This window comes from Phaethon aethereus (assembly GCF_964289735.1).
Source record: "Phaethon aethereus genome assembly, chromosome: 17".
Taxonomy (NCBI): Eukaryota; Metazoa; Chordata; class Aves; order Phaethontiformes; family Phaethontidae; genus Phaethon; species Phaethon aethereus.
In genome coordinates, this window is record NC_138593.1 from 10,636,998 (window position 1) to 10,646,662 (window position 9,665).

General features: G+C 53.7%; 1 protein-coding gene across 1 annotated transcript; it reads left to right on the forward strand.

Moving 5' to 3' along the window:
• Positions 1–1,381: 1,381 nt before the first annotated feature.
• Positions 1,382–6,427, forward strand: LOC309411137 (glutathione S-transferase theta-1-like; the record flags this gene model as incomplete). The annotated part of the gene is made up of 5 exons (XM_082007687.1): positions 1,382–1,493; positions 3,983–4,070; positions 4,758–4,908; positions 5,485–5,661; positions 6,221–6,427. 5 exons carry the CDS (start codon positions 1,382–1,384, stop codon positions 6,425–6,427), a joined length of 735 nt encoding a protein of 244 aa, XP_081863813.1.
• Positions 6,428–9,665: the final 3,238 nt, after the last annotated feature.

The window sequence follows — 9,665 nt, forward strand, 5'->3', positions numbered from 1 at the left end:
AATCGTTGGCTCCTCAACCTGATCGTGTCCAAAGTCACCTGTCCCTTTCGTGGACAATGTGAACAGTTCAGTTACTGCTTTTAAAAAAAATAGTAATTTTGAGATGCAGTTGTGTTGTGGAGGACTTTGCATCATATCTTCTGGGCATATGTAAAACTACCACCAGTGAAGAGAAGAGCCCTTTTGCAGCTCTTGAGCATGGGCCTGATGGAGCTGCTACTCTCCAAAGGTGAGGGCTCTGCCCTTCTTGCCCATGAACTAATGGTTCTGTCTTTCTGCACAAGCAGCTGTATCTGCAAATGCATAAACACCTATGCAGTGCCTATAGAAGAAGCGTGTTTGAAGAGCTGCTCTAGGCTGAAGTGACTGCAACTTTTAAATAAATGCTATATATATTTTTTTTTAAAAGTGTCTAATAAAGGTTCTTGGTACAGGGATGGAGATCGTGTTGAAGGGATTTTTCACTTCTATAGTCTTGAGTCTTTCTTCTTGTTTTCTTGCCTGCGTTGTATCCTTCCACTGTTGAGTACTGGTGGTAACAGCAGGTATTACCAAGTTTAGGTTGGTGTTAATGCAGGCTAAAAGGAATGTACTGGAGTTGGCTACTCTTGCTGCAAACCATAAACATCGTTTGACACATGCCACTGGTATTTTTAGCTGCCCCTGGCAGAAGGCTTAGAGCTACGGTGTAGCTGCAGCCTGCAACTACCCTCCAAGACCTTCAGTGGGAAACACCCCAGCTCTGGCTTATTGTTGTGTAAAACAGACTAGAGCTACGGCAGCAGGATGTTACGGGAGCGAAACGGAGGGCTGGGAATCCTGGAGGGATGGGTGCCAGGAAGGGTGCTTGCATCGTGTAAGGATGGCAGCAGCGCGGGGTGGTTTTCGAGCAGCCGAGCGGCGTGCCTGTTCCTAGGGCGCGCCTGCCTTCTCCCTGCAGCAGTTCTTGGCTGGCAGGGCTGCCTGGGCCGCTGCGAGAGCGGCAGAAGGGGCGAGTCCCGGTAACGCGGGAGCTGTCGGCTCCGGCGGGCGAAGCCAGCCCCGGCTCGCGCGCCCCGGCGCCGCCTCGGCGTCGCTTCGGTGCGGTGGGCGGCAGTTACCAAGGCGACCCCGCCTGCGAGGTGGCGGAGCCCGGCCCTGCGCAGCGGCCGCCGCCCCCGCGCTCCGACACCGCCCGGCGCGGCTCCGCCCGCAGCGCCGGGGCGCGCCCCGAGGCCCGGGCCACAGCCGGTAGCGCGGAGGGCGGGAGCCCCGGGGTCTGCGGGGGCGGGGCGGGGGGGGCAGCTGCGCTCCGCCCCCGCGGGAGGGTCCGGCGCTGCCCCGCCCGCCGGGAGCGGGGCTGGCGGGTCGGGCCGTGCCGGGCGGCGGCGGGAGCGGCAGCATGGGGCTGGAGCTGTACCTGGACCTGCTCTCGCAGCCCTGCCGGGCGCTCTACATCTTCGCCCGGAGCAACAACATCCCCTTCGAGTTCAAGCACGTGGAGCTGATGAAGGGTGAGCGGGGCCGGGGAGTGACCGGGGCTTGCGGTGGGGCCGCGGGTCCCCGTCCCGCCGCCTCTGGGCTGCCCGCGCCGCGGGGGGGACCGCGGGACTCGGTCATCCCGGCCCCGCGAGGTGCTGCGAGAGGGTGGGGTGGCCCTCCAGCTGCTGATGTCAAGACGAAAAGAGGACCTAATTTTCTAAAGAAACCCTGGGTTTTAAGTAGCAGCCTCGGCGCCTGCGCTCCTCTGCAACAAATACGACTCCGCGAAGGTGTGTGGTATCTTTTGTACCGGCCCCACCCCAGCAGAAAATGGGTCTCCGCAAAAAGGACGGCTTTTCTGAGAAGAAGCGCTCAAGGTGTGCCAGATCGGAGGCTCTTCCCCATCTAGATGGGAACAAAAAGCAACAGCGGTGGGGCGTTCGCCCGTGGGGCACGCAGCTGAGCTGCGCGGCTCTGCTCTCTGCTTCAACTTCCGTAGGGAACTTCGCGCTCCGGTAAGCGGCAGCGGTTGCCGCAGAGCAGCGCTCGCCCCCCTCTTAGCAGGGGTTAACAGCCCCTTGGGAAGGGCCCTCACGCACAGGGCTCGCCAGTGTCCGCCCGTGTGCGGGGAGGGCGGCACGGCCGGCCACCCCCCGCGGTTCCAGCCCGCTGGGCTGGTTGTGGCCAAGGTAGCCTGAGAGGGCTGAGCCCGGGCTCGCGAAGACGGTGAAAGGCAGCGGAGCGGGACAGCGCAAACTCCGCGCATCCGAATGCTGAGAAATGAAGAAAGGAAGGTGGTTTGGTTAATTCGTATTGAAACCAGATGATAATTGGTGGGAGCCTGCCCAGGAGGTATCATGTGTTTTCGCCAAAGGATGCCCAAAGATCTGTATCTTCTTTCTTTGTAATTGAAGCTGGCAAAAGCTATCTTCAACCTTTCCAGAGCTCTGCTGGGTTTGAAATTAAAGTAATTTATAGGATATAAAAACGCCTCGGTAAGTAATGCTTAAAAACAACGAAAGATGAGAAGGCTCGTGGGGCTGAAACTGATAAAGGAACAAAAGAGGCTCCAGCCTGTGACTCAAAGAAACCTCAGGCTGTTGTGGTTTAGGCTCTGGGTGTTCCCTTGCACACATTAGCCCTGTATTGATTGCACCTTACTGCAGCTTTCCTCCAACCTGTCTCGGTAGGAAAAAAATGTGCTATTGCTCGTAGCTGGGGGCAGGCTCATCTAGTGCCCTTCTCCTTCTTTCCCAATAAACAAACTGTTGCGGTGAGACACGGGTGCAAAGGAGGAGAGACTGGCAGGCAAGCACTGAGAGCATCGAGGAGAGTGGAACAACTGAAATACAGGTATTGAGGAACTGAGAGGAAGGAAAGTGAATTAAATCACAGTTTCCCAGTGATATGTGCCCCATGGCATCAGCGTTTGCTTTTGGTCAGTGGCTTTAAGATGGGCGATTACAGGAACGCTAGAGGCACATCATGTTCCTGCAGCGTGTGCTCACCTCCCACGCCGTGGGGAAGCACTCCTGGTACCTGCAGCTGCGTTAGCTCGGCACCCAGCTGCCCGGCAGATGGGAGTGGGCACACCGGCCCCCGACTGAGCGCTCACTGGGGGATACGGTCCGAGGACCTGTCACTGCTCGGTATGTAAGGACCAGGTGAGGGAACATATATTCAGATCTGAGCTGGTGGGTTAAACGTGTCCCCCCAGAAAAGCTCTTGGGCTCCCAGTAGGGTAGGTCTCAAGGAAATGGGTGGAAAGAGTGAGAACGGGTAGAAATGAGTCACGTGAAATAGGCTTCTGGAACCGGTTTCAAACATAATGGAGCATGCTGAGACCTCAGATGAACAAAGCATCTTCTCCTGTCAGGTTCACTCTGCCTACCTTTTGAGGAGGGGGGGGCTGAAAGGTAGCTTAAAAGCAAACTCAAATCATATTTTCTCTGACAAAGGATATGCAAAACCCACATAAAGAGCTGATGGATCTGTAATAAAGTACCCATGGCTTTATACGGAATAACAAAAATCTGTTTTCATCTGAGGACTAAGAAGAGAGTTGAATACAAATTATATTATCTTCCAGGAAAGAAACAAAAAAACACAAACCCTGCTTTCTCACTGTCCTGTGGTTCATGTTTCTGATACCGAGATCTCTTTCCTCCAAGGAGCTCGGTGTTCGCTCTGCGTTTGTGCAGGACAGGTACCTCCAGGCACAAACCTAGAGGTGATAGAGCCTTGACTTGACAAGCGCTGTTGGTATGAAAGGACTTTTAACCATTCTGACCTTTGTCAAGAGGTTGTTCTGGTATGCAGGCATAAGCAAGGAAGCTGACATCATAGAGCAAACCCATATTCACCCTGTGGCATTTTTGATTGCTTTTAAACTTAAAGACGACTGTATTTTTACAACTAAAACCAGGAACTTGAGGCCAGGTGGTCCCCACAGACTCCTCAGGTGTTTGCAGGCGGGTCCCGAGCATCACTGCCAAGTAAAACTTCTCATTTCCCTCCCCAGGGCAGCACAGGACGGAGGAGTTCCGGAAGGTGAACGTGCTGATGAAGGTGCCCGCGCTAAGGGACGGTTCTTTCACCTTGGCAGAGAGGTGAGGCTCAAAGAAGCTCAAACCCTTACTGCAGTGTTGTTTATTCTAATGCCTGGGTTCTGCCAGTGCGCTGTTTGGTCCCTGCTGGGGTGATTCCCAGGTGGCTGATTCCCCCCTTCCTGTCTGCTCCGCTTGTACATAAAATAAACCCATGTTTCAAGAGAAGCTTTCTCATGTAAGCAACTCAAACAGCATTGATCGTGGAAAAATCTGTGAGCTGCTGCTTGGAGCCAGGCTGTGTGTAGGCAATGTTTCTAAGCCAAAACATCTGCCCGTGCGTCCTCCCGCTCTCTGCCTTCAGCTGGAGGCTGTAGTTCAGTGCAGTAAATCTGGCGCAAGGCAGCCGCTGCCGGATGCCCGGCAATACAGAGCTCTGGTTTGGTATAAACTCATCCTGTGGCTCATATTTGCTCAAGAATGTCGATGGGGTAACGGTACCAGCCGGCCACGCCTGCCTCGCTGGGCTGATCTATCAGGTAATCGCTGTCCACAAGTGGCTGGTCAAGCCAGCAGAAAGCTCTCTCCTGCTGTGCCCAGCTGGCAGTCGCGTGTCCTGCGCCTCTGCCTGCCTCGGAGCAGGTTTGTATTGCTGCTGGCCCAGCAGTGCAAAATTTGGGGGAAGAAGAAGGGATGAGGTGCTTTAATCCCAGGTGATCAGCTCACTGGCCTGCCTTGCTCTCTGGGCAGCATTGCAATCCTCCTGTACCTGGCACGGAAATTCAAGACTCCTGATCACTGGTACCCATCTGACCTGCAGAAAAGGGCCAGGGTTGATGAGTACCTGTCATGGCAGCACGTCAACATTCGTGGGAAGGGGAGCAAGCTGTTCTTAACTAAGGTAAGGCCATTATATACCAAAAACTAAGCGCCAAGAGATGCGAGTGCAATGGCCCAGGAAGCATCTCCTGTGTGCGGGGCCCTTCTAAGCAAATGTACAAGCCTGGTGACAGAGAAATAAAACTAGATGTGGAACTGGCTTGGCTGCTCAGCCGAGCCTCACCGAGGTGGCCCAAATACTTCATGCTGCAGCCGCAGCCCGGTGCATGCACTGAGGTCCAGAGCAAATCCGTCCTGGGTGAGCAGCTAACACCAGACACAGCTCGCTGCCTTCTGCCCAGCTTCATGGAAAGAACGAACCTCCTGCTGGAAAACAAAATGCAGCTGCTTGCAGATGATGCAGCCTTCCCTTGAGAGGAGACTCTCGTGTTTGAAATTTCAGACTTTCTAGGGAGGAGACAAGGAGAGGCAGGAATTAATGACTGACATTAACGTTAATCTGCCAAAGGGGATTAGAAGTGCTATTTGTTCTCGTGCACAGCTGGTGAGGGATCCTTAGAAGAAGGCAGTGCGGGAGGGTGTGGACTAAATTTGGAGGGAAATATGTAAAAAGCAACTTGTTTCTTCTCCCTGCCAGGTGCTGCTGCCTCTCCTCACTGGCCAGCCACTTCCTCCAGAGAAACTGGAAGGTGTTACTGAAGAGCTGAATGTCGTCCTGAAGCAGTTTGAGGAGAAGTTCTTGCAGGATAAGCCCTTCATCGCAGGCAGCGAGATCTCTCTGGCAGACCTTGTAGCACTGGTGGAGCTCATGCAGGTGAGCATCAACCCCAACCTGTCGGAGATGTAAGCTGGGTTGTGGGCAGGCCGGGCCAAGGTGTGGCTGCGGCACCACCACCTCTTTAATGGCAGATCTTTCCCCTGCAGTTAACTCTTCAGTGGAGTTAAATCTTGTTCCTTTTTTACCTTGACCATAACTGAGTTTGCCAGGGAACACCTACTTCGGTGAGAGAGTCCTTGCTACAGAAGTCCTTGCTACGGGCAAAATTCCTCAGAAAAAAGATAAATTACGAACTAGGCAGAGAAAGGAGAGATGTTTGGAAGAGATGTGTTGGCGTGTGTGGACCTCTGTGTTCTGCATTAGGCGGTTCTTGGATTAGCCATGGCAGTGCTCTTTCGCTGCATGTCCCAGGGGACGGCAGCTGCCGAGGATGACAACATTTGCTTCCTAAGCTAAGCACCAGAGATGAGCTCCACCTAATGCGATGACTGTCTGCTGCCTTGAGCCAAAAGCATATGCGTGCTTCAGTCTGGTCCCATCGCTGGCAAATGCATTGTTTGACTCACTCCCGGGTTCCCTTGCTCTCTCTCTGCAGCCTGTAGGTGCTGGCTACAACCTCTTCCAGGAGCGGCCGAAGTTGGCAGCGTGGCGCAGGCGGGTGGAAGAAGCGGTGGGGAAGCAGCTCTTCCAGGAGGCCCATGAAGGGATCTTGAACGCCAAGAGCTTGACTGCTGATAAGATTGCACCCGAACTGCTGGAGCATTTCAAGCACCAGCTCCTGAAGCAGGCCAGCCAGAATTAAGGGGTTATAGTCTAAGTAAAACGGGTTATTTTGTGCAGGCTTTTTGTAGTATTTCAGCATTTCTTCTAAAACCATACAGAAACACCAGTCCACAGCCTTTTTGCAAGTTAGAAGGGAAGAAAACTACATCTTAGACTGCAGTGAGCTGCTTTCCCCTCTTGTTTACTCCAGGTATGTGAGCTGTAGCCCTATAGGCTTTTCTTTCTCGCTCCAACACCACTGGATCTGCTTGAGGCCAGAGGCAGTTCGGTCCGTGTGGGAACCGAGGCCAGTCAGAACTGCCCTTTCCATCCCGCTTTCGAGTTTTCCAGGTCACAGCACTATAGACGGGGCAAAGGTTTCCTGAGTGTATGGCAGAGCAGATCTGTCTGAAACAAGAAAAATCACTGAAAGTGGCTTTTACTTTGCAACGAGCTCAGCTGGCAGATTTTTTGCTCTTTCAGCAGAGGGACGGGTCGGGCCCCAGCCCTTGGCGGGGACCCTGCCGGGGCTCTCCCAGAGCACCCGGCCACTAGAGGCTGCTGCGTCACCCGTGGGAGCAGAGGGACCCTGCGCCGAGCGGGGGGCTGCGCAGGTACCCGAGTGGGGCCTCCGGCTTCTGGGAAGGACGGGTTGGTCCCGTGAACACAGATCCGCAACCGCAGGCTACTTTACAGAGAACGGCCCGCGCAGCTGAGAAGGGCTGCGCCTCGAGGCGAAGCTGCTGCCAACCGCGCGGTCTGCCTCCGCGAACCGCGTCGGCGCTCTCGTCCTTTCCCCAGCGGCTTTCTCGGCTTGCGGCAGCCGTTCCAGCCCGGCGCTCTGCACCGATGAGTGCCGCCGTGGCCGGGCCGGCGCCGATGGCCGGCCACGGGCCGAGCGGGGCGCGCAGTATACGAGCGGAGCGGGGCCTCCAATACAGCTAACGTTCCACTACTCTTCCGTCGTGTCAGGCTCTCCGGTAACCGTTACCGCTTACGCTTGCCAGGTGTTGTAGCTCTGTGCGGATTTGTGATCGGGACTTGGAAGGAAGCGGCCACAGATTCGTCCTCCGTGCCTGCGCAGCCCCCTTCACAGCCCCTCTGCTTAAACCAGTCTCGTGCATCCTTTCAGCTGGACCTACTGGTTTTGGGGAATGAGCCAGCCGCCTCTTCTGTGTTTGTTTCCTGAGTAAACCTGCCCTTTAGTTCAAAAGGGCACCATGAACCACAGCTTGCAACGCACGTCCCTCTCTGCTGAGCTACAGCGGCCAAGCAGGCCGGTCCCTTTTACTTTCCCTTCTTCCAACCTGCAGGAAATCTTAAATGTCAGCGGTGAAAAAGCAGATTTGCCCCAAAACTCTTTCAGTTTCAGTGCTGACACAGACGGAGGATATTTGCCATCTTACCTGATTTTTTTATGGGTAAGTTTGTTGAGGAGAGCCTAGTGCACTCCAGCCGGCAAGGTCGGTGACAGCAGCTTTCTTCTCGCCCTGAGAGCGCTTGATGGTTGGTGCCTGCGCAGCAACCGCCGTAGGCGCTGCGCTGCTGCAGCAGCTCGCCCGCAGTGCTGAGCCTAAAGAAAATGGCCTGTTTACACCGTGCCGCCAACCGCTTCCTTCCCTCTCTGACCTGCGGCGTGCCACAGCCGCCAGCTGGGCTTCTGCGCACCGCTGGAATAAAACCGGTCCTTCTTTGCTACCTCACCGACGCTGCCCAGCCGCGCCGCACGCTCTCCCGTTGGCACGTTTGTACTTTGCCTAACTTCCAGATTCCTGACCTCCGACTTCTCCCTTTTTTGTAGAGAACAAACCTCCTCTTACCAAATAAATTCCTCACGCAGCTTCTGTTCAAGTGTAAGCAGAGCAGAGCAACCATCAAAACCAAGAGCCTAATCTACAGAGTGCTAATCTTGACAGACCTCAAACCGGGTTTGGTAGCAGAGCCTTTCTTGATTCACATCTCCCTGCAGAACCTCGAGGTAGTGCTGCTGTGCATGCAGAACCATTGCATGAGCCAAAGCAAATACAGTGCCTTTTTTTTTTTTCTTATTTATGATACTTGCCACACAAGAGCTCCATGTAAGAGAGTCTTGAGCCAATTTTCTGCTCGTTTGGATAAGGCACGAGTTCCTTAAACATCACCCATTGTGTGCTCTTGCAAAGACAGCTGCCTTCAAAAACAAGCTGGAGCCATGTTTAGAGCTCGTTGTCCGGTGCGTCCCCTGCCAGTGTCACAAAGGATAATCACACTGATCAGCTACCGCCTCGTGCCAGCAAGGTTGTGGTGACAGGAGGAGATTTTAAATTGTTTTCCCCATAGTCGGCTCTGCTCTAAGCTCGCCCGAACTGTAGGTTCGCTCTCCCAACAAAGCTGTGTGTGCAGTGACCGGTGGCATTTTGGGCCCTTCTGTGCACGCAGGACAAAACGCCTCCCCAAAGTAATTCCTTGGGTGGCAATACAGTCGCACAACAGAGAAAGCTGCCTTGCTGAGTCTTTTGAAGATAAGGCATTTTGTCCTTGTACTTTGCCTTTTGCTGTCCCTCCGCCTCCCGCATTTTGCTCATTTGTGTCATTTGATCTTGGCTGGTTCCAGCTCCTAGACCGAGCGCCCCAAGAGCTGCCTGCCAAAACCCAAGAGGTTGTGCAAGAGCTTTGCCTGCCTGAGTGCAAAGTCTGTCCAGTGGCCGCTCCCTTTTCGCCTGAATATGGGGAGGGGTTACACCTCCAGTGACAGTTTAATGTGCTGTTCTGATTCAATTTCCTCAATTCTTGCCAGGGGCTATTCGGAAATATGCCAATAGGTGAGAGCCTGTGGTTTGTGGAATAAAATGAAGCTGCGATACACGAAATGGGAGGAATGTTTAAAAAAATTATACACATCCTGAGACCTTTTCTAAACGATTAAGAAATAAACTACAAAACTTACTGCATTTTTTGTGTTGTTCCTGTTTCCAGAAAGCTGACAGAGAAAGTACAGGGAGGAAAAATGGCCTTTCAGGTGATGGAGCCGAGTGAAAATACAGTGCTAGAAGCACTAGCCTAGAGCCAGGAGTATGCAATCAAATGCCATAGAACATGACTGGCTAAAAATATCTCTTTGGTTGTGTGGGCTGTGCAGTGCAGTCAGCAAATTGGAGAAAAACTTAAGCAAGGAACATTTCCAGGAGGGAGATGAAACGATCTTTGAAGTCCAGATAGGACTAATGGATTCACCGAACCATAAATAAAGGAGCAAAGTGAACCCGCGCTGCTAATCTTGCTACCCACCGCTGAGATCA